A 17,534-nucleotide genomic window follows, 5' to 3' on the forward strand; every position below is an offset into this window, starting at 1 on the left:
AACTTTTCGTACTGTAGGAAAGAGACACATTTTCTGACTTCTGAATCAAACTACAAAAAATAAAGTATGTATGGTAGTTGCAGAAACAACTGTTGTTATTGTAGGATTTAGAAATGTAGTAAGGCATTGTGTGGCCTTTCAAACCACTTTTGAAAGTTTCAGCTTTCTGAAAAAAAAAAAAAAAAAAAATTATATATATTTAAATGTTTCTTTACCTCTCCTTCAGTCTATTAATCTTACTTTGCCCTAAAGTGGAGGCAGCAGGTTCTGATTTCACCACATCATAGCATAGGCTGCAATGGAACAAGACTCTCCAAATCCCAGTGCCTTGGTGTGACCAGAGCCATGTGATTTACACACTACACAAAAGGAGTCATGGGAGAATCTTAAAGCCTCATGTTACCTGCAGTAACACTCCCACACACTAGGATCTAGTGTAGAGAAGAAGGGCCACTGGCTTCTTTTGCAGCACAATCTGCAGCAATGAGCCTTGGTGAAAGATACCTTGTATAAACCTCAAATGGCTGCCTGACATTTACCTATCCATTCACTAAAACTTAGATCAGAGCAGTGAAGTTATATATTTTGTCTCTTCTGGTGGGGGTGGAAGGGAACATTTTGTAGATTATATTTACATTTGGGATTAGGGGTTGTTTAATTGTACTAGTTCAAAGTTTGCCGCCTTTGATGTATTTTGTATATATATATATATTTTCTCGTTTTATTTTCTACTGTTTATAATTTTTAAAACTCTTTTGGATTACACCCAATCTAGTCTGGAGAAGAATGAACAGTCTTGTTGTCTGTAACTTACATTGCAAAAAACAAAAAAAAATTTAAAAAAAAATGTATTTTGTACTGGTCAAAATGTCTAATAAATTGGTGTAAAAAGTAAAGCTGAGAACAGTGTGTTTATTGTGTTTTTTTTTATGTTTTATTTTACCAACACTTTAAATATATACTGGAGGAAAAAAAAAATAAAAAAAAAATATTGAATTTCATTGCTTATCAAATGGTGCCAGACTGATTATGCTGTTGGTCCAAAACAAAGACATTGCCAACTGTCAATCCTCCACACAATAAATCACACCTACCTTGTTCTGAAAGTTTCAATTTTTGACGTGGACATCAAACATAGTCCAAAAGGTCCACTAAACTACTGGACCCCTTTCAAACAGATCTACCTTGCACTCCCACCACTTAATTCAGTTCAGCCAACTTCTCATGTACAATCAGTCTCCAAGGCATAAAAGATCCCAACTGTATACAACACACGCAAGTAATTGCAAAGAAAACACAAAATAATCCAATAACTACAAATTAAACAAGCCTGGTCCAAAAGCTTCATATACACATGGGCTTTTTACTATGTGCAGTTTCTAAGAGCATCTGTCTGACAGATAAAAACTCCAGGACCTTTCACCCTCAACAAGACTGGATTCCAAGAGGTTGAAGATGGTTTCTTTTCATGTTACAATACTCTTCCATTTACATATCATCCATTGAGTCTGCAGAAATAATGCTGATACCAGGTTTAAAATCGTAAACGCTTATCCTTTCATCTGTGTCATTCTCGCAAAGTTCTCTGCTGTTTGAAGGGGACAAAGTGCAAATCTGTGCTTCTGGTTTCTCTGTAAGAGATGGTCCCCTCCATTGTCCTCACACTGAACAGCCAGCCATGTACTTTCCTACAGAAAAAGAAAAAACACAATTAACCTGCATTCTGTTTTCAATTGAAGCTACTGGTACAATTACAGGAGAATGGAGATACAGTACAGCATTAGGCAGCATTAATGTGCCATCTAGGAGGTTGTCTATGGTACTGCACCAGAAGGGAGAACCACATTAGATATAATGGAAGTCTATGTAAAAACACTATAGGAGACAATATCGATAGTGCTACTTTTAAACTTTTGTAATCTTTAAACTATTGTGCAGGACTACTATAGTATTTTCTTACCCTTCCAATAGTAAAATCGAGCCCATCAGGTCTCAGATTTAATTTATTTTATTTGTTAGATTTTTCATCCTTAATCTGATTAAAGATAAAGTACAGATGTCTAAACCACTGCAGCATTAGAAACTACACAATTTCTTCAAAACGATCTCTAATTTGACTTCTTGCTAACAGTGATTTCAACAATTCACTCAAACAAAAACCTAAAACTGCACACCATACTGATGCCATTCAGTTTCTCCTTGAGGGAAGATAAAAGGCAGAGCGATGAATGAAGCAGCCAAAAAAAATAGGTGCAATATGCGTTTGGCCTATGGTTGGTGAGAAAGTTCTGCAAATGTACATAGATTGACAGAATATAAATCCCTTTACAGAAAAACCCCATTCGATGTGTGCCAGTCTACAGCTTGAAACCTGTCGTTTCAGTCGATAGAAACGTGGCCTGAATTTCTCCACCAAGGGGATGGCATGTCACTTCTGCACAAGAACTCTTGGTTCTCCATTGGGGGCCTTTTCAAACACAGCCCCAGTGCTGGTGCTGGTGCCTGCCCAGTCCTCCCAGTTACCTGTGGCGAAGCGCTTCTTGACAAGAGACATACGGTAACGCCCGCCCACCAGTTCTAGGTCCACCCCAGACAGGGCTTCTCCCGAGCCCACGAACTGCACCCCCACGCTGGGGAGAGCCCCGCGCAGGGCGTCCTGGCACTGCCATCTCGCACACACAGTCCCAGCACCTGGGGGCGGGGGACAGGCACATCAGTAGCAGTTACTGAACCTGCTCCATACATCATCTCGCAGCGATCGGGCCCTCATGCATAACTCAAACAAAACACTCAATTCTACAACAAACATTTTCCTACTTCTAAAAAAAGAAAAAAAGGTAAGAATATCTCTTATGAGGTTTACTGTTTGGAATACAATAATACAACTGATTTTCACATGGGGTGGGGAAGAGGAATTCTGCATCATGCGGTGGGGTTGGCGTTGAAGACGCGGGCGATTAGGATGCATCAGATCCTATGATGCATCAGATCCTATGTTAGGATGCGATAGGATGCATCAGATCCTATGTTTGAAGGCACATTTATAGGCTTATAGGTATAGACATCTCCTTGTTCCCTAGTAGATGTATGTAAAACTCTGAAGTGACATCCCTGTTGCTGGGGATAATAATTTGTAGCTTTTACAGTGCCACTGACAGCAGGCCCGTATCCTCACCCCCTCCCTCCTCATCAGCCCCCTGTGGGCAAGACCCGACAGACAAGCCGGTCCACAGCCCTGTCTTTCTCAAGCTAATGCTGATATTTAAAGACAATGACACCCTTTTTACAATTAAATTAAAAAAAAAAAATTTTAAAGAATCTGGGAAGGCAGGGAATAACGTGGAATTTATTTTTGGATACAAGGTAATTACCTTTGCCATCAGCCGTGGGAGAGATATTGTGCAGTTTCCATAGCAACCGCCGCTCCTCCGCGTTCCTGAGCACAGATAAATCTGTCAGTGTATTCAAACCGGCAAAACTGACACCTCAGTATAAAAATTTGAATATGAACCAGGCACTGCCACCTGCTTACACTGGGTAGTGAAAGGATAGTGCCCTGGCTCCTGGGGGTCATATCAGGAGCCTGAATGGGCAACTAATGAACGTTATTTAAATACCCTGGGAACGTAATGGATTATGTGTATTATTGGGACTTCTTTGAAATAACATTGCAGGAGTGCTATGCTGTTTGTTTATTAAAACTAGGGGCATGGTAACACACAGGTTCCATTATTTCTGTCTATTTCGTCACTGCGTATTCGACTAGTAAAGAGATCTAGGTGCAATAACTCCACTCAAGGTAGCAGACTAACCCAGCCTTGTTCCCATAGCATTTCTGAATGACTTCTTTCCATATAAGACACAAACTTATTGATAGAGTGGTTCTCTTTTAAAAACACTTAGGGGTGATGTAATTTTTTTTTTTTTTGAGCATTTTACTGCACCCATTTGATGTGCAATCCCAGGATAACCACAGGTGCTGTAAAATGCTATATAAAATCCAACTGTGGCTTATTAGGGTATAGGCTGATTGGAACTAACCTCTTGGTGCTTAATTAATTTATACATAATAACTCAAGATAAACTTTATTAAAGTTTAAGTGAGCAGGGTAAAGACAGCAGACATTAAAAGTACTTAATGTCCCAACAAAAGTAGCTAACAAAATAATTTCCTATCATTAAGCATCAGCTTCTTCTCTGTTTGAGTGACATGCTTTCAATAACATGACATGACCTGAATAGTGAAGCAGTCAGACTCACACAGAGTAAAGCTGAGGAACACGAAGCCACTTTGGGTCACTTGGAACTTGGTTTCAGGCCACTGCATGGCACCCCAGGGGAGACTTGGGGTTTGACACAGCAAAGCTGTTTACAAAGTAGGTCTCCTGGAACCAGGTTTCAAGCCGCTGTTCCTGAAAAAAAAAAAGTGGCTTGGTGTTCCCTCAGCTGAAGGCATGGGAACTGGGGAGTTTCTTAGGCAGGCCGTGGCGCTCTGCTCTCTGCTCACCACACTCCGGGGGGCTGGCAGTGCACGTCCGTGGCAGAGTCCTCCAGAGAGATGACCACCTGGACGTTGCTGAGCTCCGTGGCGGGGGAGGCAGGGTAGCAGTGATAGTCCAGAGAGACGCGGGTGTGGGAGCCGCTGCACTGGCACCGAGCAGAGAGGTGGAGGGGGGCAAGGCCAGGGTCCTGAGAGGAGACCTGCAGCACAGTGGAACATGTGTGTGTATGTATCTATGCATGTATGTATGTATGTATGAATTCTATTTTTAGTGTTGGAATTTAAATACTGAACAGTACCTTAAATGTACCATTTTACAAGTTAAACATTAAATATACTTTAATGAATAAGCAGTTTTTGCAAACATGCTAATGTAACAATCTAGTAAACAACTTAAACACACCATTAACTCTTTACCCCAATCTTCCTGGTCCTGGGTAACTAATTTTGACCTGCTCTGGACCCACTGCATGCCCAGTACACAAAGAGGGGGACATGATGCCATCTAGTGCGAGCCAAGGGGAGTACAAGTTGTCTTTGAAGGACAGTTGTCTGCTCTGTGGTCTGGACTCTCACACTCACCTGGTATTTGAGGAGGCCTACATTGTAGTAGGAAGCCTGGGGGTTGAGTTCCGCCTCTCTCTGGAGGTGGAGAGTCAGAGCCTGCATGTTGAACCAGAAGTCTTTGGAGTCTGGATCGCTCTGGGAAGGGTCACTTGGAAGAGAACAGTTCACAGATTAAAATGTAAACCATCTATAAAACATCTGAGCAACTATGACAATTAAGAAGCGCTCATCTTTTTTGTTGTAATGTAGCTAACGGTGAAGACCACGCCCACCTGTAGAGGAGTTTCTGATTGGGCAGGAATTGGTCGACCCTGGACGTGTTAACCAATCGGAAGCTGAGGACTGGTGCGGTGGGGTTGGCGTTGAAGACGCGGGCGATTCCAGCTGGGAAGGACATGGTGAGGTCTCCTGTTATCTTCACCAGGCAGCTGGGAGACAAAACACACAACACTGCATTGAGTTAGCACAACACACAACACTGCATAGGAAACACTGACATGATACCAACCCCAGGGCTGGGAGTTAGTGTACTCATAGGCTCACAGTTAGTCTCAATGGACATGCACACTGACAGCCACAGTCAGATCCAAGACCTGCTCATTATTGCATTGCTTGTACATTTATTGACAGACGAACAGGATAGAGAGCAGCCGTGCTTCGAGACACCCGCTTTTAATCTGGAATAGATGAAACATTCTCCATTGAAGGTGAATGAAAGTCAGGACAGTGAGAGGCGTGCTCACCAGTTCAGCTCTCCTCCCTTGAAGTAGGCGTTGATGTACTCTGTGATGGCAGCAGCCACAGGCCACGCATCCTGGGAGCTCAGGGAGATGGGGCTCGGCCCGCGGGACAGCCCTGCGAGGGGAGGGGAGGGCACAGGGTTAAACCAGAGGTCCTGAAGCTAGACCTCACTTTCTTCTCTAACACACACACTTTAAAGAATGTTAAACCATAGCGGTCCATTTATTCAGCGCTTATCAGGTCCAATTTATTTTCACACGTGGTGTTTATTTCTGTTTAAAATAATTTTAACCGCAAAAGCAAACTCAGTACTGCATCTCCTGCCAAGCCCCACCCATTGTTCGCTGTACTTTTCACATACCTCTTTATAGACATGTACACTGATAAATCCTCTATTGATCACTTGTTTTATCACCAAAGTCCTCAATAATGCGATCCAAGTCATTATTTTATTACTATAACATCTCAAAAAGCTCTGCGAATGTCTGTGATATTCTTTGAGCGCTGGATGCAGAAGCAGCTATCTTCTTTGTTTATGTCCGTGTCATCTCTGTGGTGCAGGGGCTATCACAAACGCCCTTTTTATTTCAGCTTCGTTCGGCTCCTATCGGTGTCACTCGGCCATTTAAAAGTTTTCATGGCTTTTTCCAGAGAAAAAACAACTAGAGACCTGTTCTTTATGACATCGGACTGGAAAGGGAAAATTGTAATGTCGGACCTGGTCCTACACATGACCGCAAAGGGTTAAACATACTGAAATTTTGGACAGTTGGCTCAATAAGGCCCTGGAGGAATATTTACAAAACATGTAATGATTGTGCATTGGCTTTGCCAATATATATTTGTTAGTCTCTAAAATGTAATTCACATCACTTTTGCAGAAAAAATAATAATACACACTTCCTACATAAGGAACCGTTTTATGCTTCTCCCATTTTCTGCCGCTGATTTCCTGGTAGCAGAAATCAGCTAAAAACAAAATCAATGACGTTATCAATGCGAGTTTTAAAGCTCCTGGGCGGAGTCAAGCAACGCTGCTCACCCACAATTCCATCAACCAGCAAACGACAGCACAAGCTGAAAACAGTTCTTTATACACAGCTGTTGGTTAGAGAAGGACACTGCATTAAATGAATCTGCTAGCTCTCAGTCCTCCAGAGCAGTATATGAATATACCAGTGCGGAGAGGGAGCATGTCAGAGACACCTACCTCGTGGGGGGCTGGCCGGGCGAGGCGTGGGGGTGTAGACCCCCCACTCACATGGGCTGGACGAGGAGGAAGAGGAGGAGGTGAGGGGGGGGCTGGGCTCTAGGAGAGGGGACGAGCACATCGACCTGGACTGAGACACACAGACACACGCTTTCTCAGTTCCACAGCTATACTCTGCTTACAGTCCCAGAGCTTCAGGATATAAAAAGACTGGATTGTGAAACAATCAATCATGTCCTAACCTTTCTGTAAGGAAGCATGTGTCCTTAATCCTCCCCTGGATATTTAAAGTTTTGGTGGATGATTTATCACTTCATCTCCCCTTTTTCCACCCATTTAAAATTAGAAGAAAAAAAGACTACAAAAAAATAATGTATGTACAATCCTTCTCTCTCTCTCTCTCTCCCCCCCCACACACAGAGTTGACTATATACATATATATATAATGTTTTTAAAATAAATATACGAACAGAGGTAACGCGGGGGACACCAGAGATGGGCGAGAACCCGCTCGCAGCCACTCAGCCTCCCACCCAGGGCCCTCTTGGCTCTGGAGGGCCGGGGAGGTGCCACTACTGCAGTCTCTGAGCCGTCCTGTCTGGAGATAGGGGGGGAGCCTTGGGGAGCAACACAATTAGGAAACTGCTCCATTACTGAGGCAAATGATAAAAGTCAGTAACACACACAGTACAGTTTTCAATATCATGACAAAGTAGAGCACGGCTGTGATCCGCAGAATGTACGTGTGTGTGACACACACGAGGGGGAGAGGTGACGCCACACACCCCCAGATTCTGAAACTCTCATTAATGATGTGATGAAGCTTGGACAGGCACTGCTCTGATAATGGAACATCATGTGAACGTCTCCGCTATATCCCTGTTGCCATGGATACCCATCCCCTGGGACGAAAAAAAAACCATAAAAAGAAAGAATAAACACTCTTAACAAACAAGATTTTGCCTACCTGCATTACCAAACTGGGAGCCTGCATTGCGGCTAGATGCTTCCCCCTCTTTGTCAGGGAAGTCTGAATTCCCCAGGCTGGAGAAAACACTGAAGGAGAGGACCTCCTCTGTCCCTGAATTTCTCCTGGAGAGGACGGCTCCCCTGGGTGCCTGCTGCTTCCTGCCCGTCCTGGAGCCCTCCACGAAGGGGTTGTGCATGGAGTTCCAGCGCACCAGCTCCTTCCTGCCCGCTCTGTGGCCAGGGGTGCTCCGAGCGGGGTAGGAACCGGAGAGGGAGGACTGGTGAGTGGGGCTGCCCAGTATGGTGATAGAGAATGGGTCTTCAGGAGAGCCGTCGAGGGGCAGCTCAGCCGTTTTGGAAGAGATGGGCACCCCGGTGTCAGAGGGGGTGCTGAAGGAGATGGCAAAAGGGTCTTCGTGCGACACTTGGGACATCCCGGCTGAGCTGCGTGCCCTGCCTTCGTGGGGTGCTCTGTGATTGGGGTCCCAGGGCTCGGAGCTGCCTCTTTCTTTAGGAGTCCGGTCAAAGTCAGCCAGGAAAGGATCGCACTGTTTGCTGAGAGGAGTTCGAGACAGGCCAGGCCAGGAAGGGGGCTCACATTCAGAAGAAGAGGGGCAGCTGAAGGCAGCGAAAGTGGACAAGGAGAAAGAGGAGGATTCGTCAACCCCCGCCCCCCTGGGGCTCTGATTGGCCGGCAACCAGCCCCTGGACTCCTCTGATTGGGCAGGAGAGGAGGAAGAGGAGGGCTCGCGGAACACTGTCAGGAAAGGGTCGCTGATTAAGCCCGCCTCCTTGCTCTGTGATGTCACAGCAGGCCAGGCCGCCCAGGTGCAGGGTTCTGGGGAGGGCCCCAGGGGCTGATGGGAAGGCGAATCGAGCCCAGAGTCCTCCACATTCTCAGGGGAGGAGGAGTCGGAGGAGGAGGTGGTCGGTTTGGAGCCTGCAGAGTGGAGAAAGGGAAGGGGCTTCACTGCACAGCTCAGTCATTATGGGTTTTTTCTTTTGCACTGGGGTTTTAACACATTTGGCTCGACATCTTTTTTTTCTTCTTGCAGAAAAAAGGAAACCTACTTTGCACTAGCTGCCTTTAGGTCAATTCTTTGCCTAACCAAGAATCTACTGGGATCTGATATTAATGGGGTTCCTTGAAGTCAATTACAAACAAACGGCATCCTAACACATTCTACAGGGTGTCCCATAACACAGGATTCACAGGAGCGAATTCAGATAATTTTGATGTGTGATGCAGGCAGTCAGTATGTGGCTGATGTATTGCCTCTGATATCCTGTGTTTAAAACAACAAACAGAAAAAAATACTATTATCAAATCTAAAAGTCCACGCCTCATCTCCAGAGGTACACGAGAGCTTGAATATGTGTATAATCATCTACAGCAGCAGTATCTTGCCTGATTTTGGAAGAATGAAGCAAGCCAAGAAATTACGTTTCAGTGCAAAATTTGACCTTGTTGTGCAATATTTAAAATGGAAAAAAAAATCCTGGATTTAATTAGATCCAAAAATCTTACTCCAAAACAGGCTGCTACTTCACATCTTGGAACAGGCCCAAGCCCATGTTTTGAAAAAGGAAAACATTATGATTATTATTTTAAGTGACATTTATCAAGCAATCCGATTTTGTTCCATTGTAGCTAGCAATATGGAAAATGAATAACATTTTAAAACTAAACATGTTAAACCTGAACGCATTTATAATGTAGGCAGCGACTCAGATAAGCCACAACGCTGCAGAAAACTGAAATGACTGAAGTGTGAATGAGCACGAGTGTGTGTGTGGAACGGACTGTGAATACATCAAATAAACACTGAAATATACTATATTTCACATGAATATTCCCCCCCCCCCCGTACCTGTGAAGCCGCTGTGTTGGAATGCAGACTCTAGTGGAGGCCCAAACAGAGGCTCAGAGGGAGGAGCTGCAGAGATCAGCCTTAGAGGAGACACACATTGAGGAAGCAAATAAATACATCTAAAAAACACACACTACAGATGCTGCACCGCCTTGATAACATTCACTGAAGGAGACGTTTCATGTCATGTTGGCCAGCTGGGTATTTTGAGGTTCTTACCATCATCATATTGCAATTACAGTTCCAATTATGCTGCAGCAATTACAATTAGAATTCCAATTATACTACACAGAGTTTCAAAAATTACCAAGCAATAAAATATCACAGGTACAAATACAGAAATCAAATCAAATGGACAAGAGCTGCAGCATGCATTTCAGTAAGAGCTTCCAGAAAGTGCTTTACTTGGTATTTACCTGTTCGGCACTGGGCTAGACATGCATCTTCGGTATCCATCATGCTTGTTACCTGGGGGCAAAGAATTACACAAAATATCAAGTCAGATTACATGTCAATTCAACAAGCTGTCTAATGTAACTATCCAGAGACAGCAGTACATCACACACACACACACACACACACACACACTGGAATTGGCAGATGCAGATTCTGCCATTCCAGGTTTTCTCGTCTTATTAAGAGGCCAGTGCGGATTCCTGATGCGTCTCAGCTCTGGTGTGTCTCTATCAGCTCTCAGTACACTGGACCGGCCCGCAGTGCCCATGCCACAGCAGCGCATCGTTAGTTTGTGATCTGGAAGGCGAGACTCACCCCTCTGGCTGCAGCACGTGTCTGCTTCACCGTCAGACCGGACCCCACTCATGGAGCTGGGGTTCCCTGAGACACATAGAGCACAGCTTCAGAAAGAGCAACTCTGTGGTTCTCCACCCATAACAGAGGCTTCACATCAATCAGATAATAAGAAAGAAAACCGGCTCCAACTCACGTGAGAGGTGTCTCTTGACTGAGGCCTGCGAGTGAAGATGAAGGAAAAAACAAACATGCAGATTACTTTCAAAAATACTTACAAGTACTTAATCCCACTTTAAAACCATTTATTTTTGCTTTATGATGTAAAACTGCATAATCCAATAAAACAATGTCTTCAATAATAAAGTTCTCAATGCATAGTTTTTGCCTCATTTTAATACTACTGTATCGCATCAATTAGGTCCGATATTCGATTAGGAAACCTGTCTGCGGATTGCAGTCTAACGCATACAACAACCCCTCTAGTTTATCAAGCAGTGGTTCCTAGCTCCAGCTCCTGCTGGTCATACACTCCAGGTTTCTAAAGCAATGCTGTTGAGAAGATGCTGTGTCTCCTGGTTGAAGTGGAGAAGCTCCCACCTACCGCTCGGTTGGGAGGCAGGGTCAGCGCCCCCACGGTTGCCTTCAGCTCCTGCTCCGTGGCCGCGCTGTCCCGGCAGCTCCCGCTCGCGGGGGGGCGGATCTGGACGTGGAATTTCTTGGGCTCATCGTCGTCAAAGTCCGAATCGCTCGAGTAGAAGTTGGTCTCTTTGTCATGTTTGGCAGAGTCAAGGAAGCGGAGCTGAACTGCGCCAGCATTGACAAGAGACAGAAAGAGGACTTCCCATTGCAGCTCGCTTGGAGCAAAAACCTGGAACGGATCCAACTGCTACTCAATGGGAGTCTTACTGTGCAGTGTACACACTCAAGGACGATCGCACGCACCGTAAAAAACAAAATTAAAAGGGTTGTTCAGTTTTTTTTCTCTAAGTATTTTACCTTGTTCTGACACGCTAGTAAACAGATCTACATACGGATGCATTAGTCCAGTGGACTGCTGTTTTGAGAGTAGTCATTTCAGGACAGCTCTATAAGTGTGCAGTTTTAAGTGGCGTTCTCTTTCCGAGACCTTGATGCCAGCCCAGCTCCTGTGTTAGGGGTCTGGGTTCGGGATCTGGCACACCCTGCTGTTCAGACTGAGGGAAGGATATCTTTCTGGTTGACGTCGGCTCGGATTACAAACCCATCCTCGTCAACATCCGGAGAATTCTGCAGACAGGGAGAGGAAGAGTTACATCATTGTGAATGAGAGGCAGCAGGGTCAGAATTGAGGTCTAGCTACCAGAGAACTCAGGAAATAACAGAACGGCTCCCCGCCAGTGCAGCGCGGTTATGATGTTAAAAAGGGTCATTCTTGCAAGTACATTCGCTACTCTGTCTTGTGACTATTGATGGTGGTGAATTTGTGAAGATCTTCACACAGTAATGTATACAGGGCTCCCTATGTTTCTCCTTTTGATAATTCATGGATACATCATCGTGTATTACACTTAAAGACTAATTCACGGTTTGCTATACTTCAATCGTTTGTAGTTCAGATATAATTGAGGCGCACTGTAAAGCTATGCACAAAAGTTCTGCATCAGCTACAATTTTAGGATTGAGACAAAGAAAAAAGAAACTATATGAATATAATTTCGATATTTTATTTAACTTCATATAAATCAAAAGAAAACTACAAAATAATATCGCAAAAGTCTATCGGAAGCCATAGCAGCAGTACAGTATTTCATGTTAGATTTTGAAATGTCACGTTTTTCAGTTTATCGTGAAGTATACAGAAAACTACAAAGCGGTATGTAATTCAACATGTTAGCATAACATTATTCAGCAAAATGGGTTTATTCTATAGGGTGATGCAGAACGTTCAGCCATAGCTGGCGTACACTGAATTATCAGCATCAGCAATACATGGTGGTACTTACTGGTGCATCAGCTGCTGCAGAGTCCCTGAAAACAACAACGAAACTCATCAGATGAGATCAAGAAGCTTTCTGAGTCACACTTTTTATTGAATTCATGCGGACGAATCCACGTCTTTATCTAGATCAAACCAATGCACATACAGAAATATACAATATCATGCGTTCCTGATCATTTCGGAAAGCTGCAGGCGTGTAGATTCTGCCATTTTAAGGTCTCGTCACCTGCAGTAATAAATCTATACTGATGATATTATTATTATTATTATTATTATTATTATTATTAATAATCATAACTCCTCCCCCTCACGTGGAGCTGGGCTCTTTCTCTTTCTTGCCCAGTCCGGGGATGCGAAAGGTCTTGTTCCGGATCTTTTTGATTCCTTCCTGCAGACTGGAGACGCTGGATTCCTCAAAGCTGCCTGGAGCTGAGAGAGAGAGAGAGAGAGAGAGAGAGAGAGAGAGAGAATGTCATTACATCAGAGCAGCTTGTGGATTTAAGCAGCTAGACATACAACTGGATATACACACACTTTCAGCGTCTTGTACTAAATAAATAAGCATGGGCATGGAGATTTATATTAGTCTATTGGGTTTGCTGAAATGGTCTGCTGCTGTTTCAGGTGGAGAGGTCAGTTAGACCTGTACACAGATCTGCAGTGTTGAGTAAATGCGTTTCCTACTGAGTTAAAACAAAAGAGATCAGGAACAAACTGTTTACTGATAAGCCCAATAAAACCAACCTTTCAATGCAACAGTGGTGAGTGAGCTGCATTTACCAGAACAGTAAAGGACAGAACATAGTCACACAGTGGCGAGATCCTGTATTCTGGCAGCTCATTCCAATGGTACAGAAAAGGGTTCTTAGCAATTACATGCAGCTTCAGTTAAAAATAAATAAAGAAATAAAACCCCCACTAGTGCCATTCACAAGTAGAAAACAAACAAATTAATCATTTGGGCAAAGAACAGGCTTGTGCAGATTAACACATTTTCTCATCACTTGAAGATCTTCTTGGGCGGCCAATCGGTTGGTATTTGGCTGCTACTGGACGTACAGAAGGGTACGACTTATATAATTAGACGAAGCTTCTCATATTAAATATATCTTAAAAATGGAGAGCACCTGTATGGTTCTTTATCGGAATGCTTCATTTATTCGTTGGTTTTGTCCGCACTGTACCTGGAGCTCGGGCATGATGAGCCGCTATACATGCTGCAGCTGTGGTTGTGCCTGGCCTGTCCCTGCCAGTGCCCTTCTGATCGGAGAACTTCCGAATAAGATTATCAACCCCAATGTTCTCCACGTTCTGTTTGAATTCCTCGTGTACCTGCGCGAGTAAAACCAGGAATGCACCCGACAGGATCATTAACATCTCTCCATTTCAAACACACTCACGTGGATTATACAGTAAAACAGTCTTGCAGATTTTCTAATACGTTTGCCTGTGTTGCAATAAAACACCTTTCTTGTCCAATTTGATTAAGGATAACCTATGTAAGTAATACAAATGAAAAAATACTGAAAAATTTAAGTGTGATGCTAGGTCACTGTGGATTGCATGATCCAAACAGAGACACTAAATAAAAAATTAAAAAGTTATTATACCGACACCAAAAGACAGGACTATGAGTGGAAGAACAGGAGAGAAGCTTTCAGAAATACTGACTCCAGCGGTTCGAAAAGCAACATGCAGACTATAATAACACAAATTCTGAATACGAAGCCTTTAATTTCTTTTGCAAAGAAAGTGTGACTCACGGCAACAGAACACAAAAGTAACATGCAGGCTTTGTGATTTACTTGGAGGTACTCCTACAAGATGCAGATTTGACTGATTTATTTCTACTGTGTGTTTACTGTGCACTAAAAAACGTAAGGTTAAAAAAAAAAGTGCAAAAATAATTTAGTTTAAATTTATCTTTTATTATTTTTGCATTATACAGTGTGCAATGCAGCAGAGTGGTTTATTTTGTGTTACTGGTAGCCTAAAGTAAAAAGAAAGCTTGCTAGATATTCATTTGATTTTACTACTGTATATTGTACAGACCTACTGTACAGATTTATATTTCATGCATAATGTAATGCGTACAGACTCTCTAAAATTAATTTGCTGCTCCCGAAATGTGATGCATGCATACAGATTATATAATACTAGGATGCTGCACATATGTTGAGGTGCTGCTTTTATTTCTGGAGCGAGGGGGTGGCGAGTGAGTCACCCTGGAGTGAAACAGTGTGCGTCTGCACACCCAGAGAGGGGTACCACAGCTGCAAGGGAACGAAAACAGCCAGCCTTTCATGTGTGAATCAGTGGGATCTATAAAAAAAAAAAAAAAACTTAAAAACGTGTGGGTGGGAGTTTAGCTACAGGGTCATTCCATAAAAATGCTGGAATTCTGCTCCTGGAAGTCATCGTTATCAGAGTGATGGAAACACCGACAATCTGTGCCAGCAGCTCTATCCTGGTAAGTTTGACCAAAAGGTCTCGTGCTTCACCAGTACTGATAAACTGATGTACAAATGGATTGGGTTGTTATTTTCAGTTGTCCTGAACATTCACGTCTGGTTTCACATTCCCTGATTACCACTGAAACCAGCCCCTAAATTTTAGTAATAAAACACACTTAAACTTTGACATATTGGGAATGTTTGAAGCCAAATCTGAAAAGTCACTATAAAAAAAAAAAACCCTCTCACTTGTATAAATGACTATTTGAGTGCATACACAGCACGTCATTGTATCTGGAAAAGGGAGTGAAGAGATATCAAATAAAATTGGGTACATTGCACAAGATGAACACTTATATTTGTCCTGCATATTTTATTACAATGGTGAAACCTGCAGGTAAAATTGTAAAGGCTGGTTTCACAGCCTCGATTAGCACTAGTCTTGGTCTACCGGAAGTAGGTAAGGCAATTCAAGATTTCTTCTGATCAGGGTATGTGAAACCAGCCGTAACCGTATTACCAGTAACACCCCTAGTCTAAACGGAGAAGTGTGCATCTGCACTGAGAGGCGCGCAGTGTGTTGAAGCCTCACCTGCCCCACTTGCACGTGCGTGTCCTCGATGGAGTGGGAGTACGACTTGATCAGCACCTTCATCTGCCTCAGGTGAGCCTCCTCAATCTCCTGGAACTTCTGCACACAAACCAGCAACCACAAAAATACCCACTACATCAGAGCGTTCCAATCCGGTTCATTGGAAGGACCGGAGCTGCGTTCCACTGCCCTGAGATCAGAACCAATCCCCCTCTCACTCTGCTGAAAGGAGGCTGAATCAGGACTTAGTACAGAGGGAAGGACTGTCCCTGCGGGCTGGGGGCTTGCACAGGGCTTGAATCAGGACTTGGTACAGAGGGAAGGACTGTCCCTGCGGGCTGGGGGCTTGCACAGGGCTTGAATCAGGACTTGGTACAGAGGGAAGGACTGTCCCTGCGGGCTGGGGACTTGCACAAGGCTTGAATCAGGACTTGGTACAGAGGGAAGGACTGTCCCTGTAGGCTGGGGGCTTGCACAAGGCTTGAATCAGGACGTAGTACAGAGAGAAGGACTGTCCCTGCGGGCTGGGGGCTTGCACAAGGCTTGAATCAGGATTTACTACAGAGGGAAGGACTGTCCCTGCGGGCTGGGGGCTTGCACAGGGCTTGATATAGGCATGTTGGTTTCTGTATAACTCTCTAAGGGAAGCGTTTAAACTTCCAACGCTGACCATCCAATAGATCTTTATGCGGCATCCACCTGTTTAAGCCTACATATGTGCAGCCGTGGGCTGTATAAGAAAAAATACTTTGTATAAAAATTGACTAAGAAATAAGTGACGTGCATATTTCTGACTGTGGTTAAGATTTAAATCCCCCTCGCTTGAAAGAGATCAGTTTGGGCTGCTGCTCTTAAAAGGACCATTTAGTTTCCTCTTTCGAGCACATGTGTCTAACTAAACTGTCTTCAATAAGAACAGAGGGCAGTGGAAACACCCTAGCAGTCCAGCAGGGTTCTCTCTTGAACCCGTTTCAGAGAAGCAGAGTGCTCCACTTGCTGTTTGAGGTGTGGCTTGTGGATAACTGAAGATTAGTCCGACTGGCTCATTAACTGCCCCTGGTATGGGGGGCAGGTTAAGCACCCTTCCCTGACACAGAGTCAAGAGAGAACTATATGAACATAATTCATTTTATTTAACATCAAGAAATCAAAGAAACTACAAAATGATATCGCAAAAGTCTCCTGGAAGACATACTAGCAGTTCATGTTAGATTTTGAAATGTCACCTTTATCAATGCTTCGTTAAATATACAGAAACTACAAAGCAGTACGATATTCAATATGCTAACATTATTCGGCAACTTTCATTCGAATTTATGAAGCAAAATGCGTTAATTCTACAGGGTGATGCAAAACATTTGAACAATACGACATTCTAATAAATATCAGTCCGTTTGTGTGGTTACTATCAAACTACATGTTTAAATTTCTAAAAAGGAAATTAGACATACTAGCATTATAGGAAACAAAACACTAACAGCATAATGAAATGATATGAAGCAGTAAAATAGGGAGAGGGCAGTGCTTTTGATTTGAAGCCTATCCAAAGCTATTAAACACTCAATGGTACTGAATTTAGAAATACCACATAGAGATTTGTCAGGGAATAACCTTCCCGAATCTGCTCTTTCCTCATTGCTGAGCCCGCCCCTCACCTGTGCCGATTCGCTCATCTTGCGCTCAAAGTCTCCGCCCACTCGATTGTACTTCTCCACACAGGCGCTGAACGTCTCTGCTGCTTTCTTAGACTTAGCCTCTGCCTGGAAATCAGAGAGAGAGAGAGAGAGAGCAATAGAGTGAGGAATTTCAAGTGAACATGACTTGGAATCTGTTCAGTTAAGGGTTTAGTTAAGTAACAGAGCTCAGTTGGAATGAAAACCAGCAGCCACAGGAGTCCCT

The 17,534-nt window shown here is 43.6% G+C and overlaps 1 protein-coding gene across 1 annotated transcript in view; it reads right to left on the minus strand.

Annotated features, from left to right (window-relative positions):
• Window positions 1–161: 161 nt before the first annotated feature.
• Window positions 162–17,534, minus strand: part of LOC121301148 (F-BAR domain only protein 1-like) — an 18,334-nt gene continuing 961 nt past the window's right edge. The window contains exons 2-22 of the mRNA XM_041230285.1: window positions 17,291–17,395; window positions 15,636–15,734; window positions 13,775–13,922; window positions 12,902–13,019; window positions 12,595–12,619; window positions 11,821–11,878; window positions 11,214–11,386; window positions 10,806–10,830; window positions 10,631–10,696; window positions 10,276–10,327; window positions 9,860–9,939; window positions 7,987–8,928; window positions 7,527–7,636; window positions 7,020–7,149; window positions 5,812–5,923; window positions 5,341–5,496; window positions 5,084–5,216; window positions 4,508–4,701; window positions 3,372–3,436; window positions 2,524–2,691; window positions 162–1,688 (exon numbers count right to left, since the gene is read on the minus strand). Coding sequence (XP_041086219.1) covers window positions 1,660–1,688; window positions 2,524–2,691; window positions 3,372–3,436; window positions 4,508–4,701; window positions 5,084–5,216; window positions 5,341–5,496; window positions 5,812–5,923; window positions 7,020–7,149; window positions 7,527–7,636; window positions 7,987–8,928; window positions 9,860–9,939; window positions 10,276–10,327; window positions 10,631–10,696; window positions 10,806–10,830; window positions 11,214–11,386; window positions 11,821–11,878; window positions 12,595–12,619; window positions 12,902–13,019; window positions 13,775–13,922; window positions 15,636–15,734; window positions 17,291–17,395 — 2,988 coding nt within the window. The 3' untranslated portion in view covers window positions 162–1,659. The remainder of the gene's footprint in view (window positions 1,689–2,523; window positions 2,692–3,371; window positions 3,437–4,507; window positions 4,702–5,083; window positions 5,217–5,340; window positions 5,497–5,811; window positions 5,924–7,019; window positions 7,150–7,526; window positions 7,637–7,986; window positions 8,929–9,859; window positions 9,940–10,275; window positions 10,328–10,630; window positions 10,697–10,805; window positions 10,831–11,213; window positions 11,387–11,820; window positions 11,879–12,594; window positions 12,620–12,901; window positions 13,020–13,774; window positions 13,923–15,635; window positions 15,735–17,290; window positions 17,396–17,534) is intronic.

This window comes from Polyodon spathula, chromosome 27, assembly GCF_017654505.1.
Source record: "Polyodon spathula isolate WHYD16114869_AA chromosome 27, ASM1765450v1, whole genome shotgun sequence".
Lineage (NCBI taxonomy): Eukaryota > Metazoa > Chordata > Actinopteri > Acipenseriformes > Polyodontidae > Polyodon > Polyodon spathula.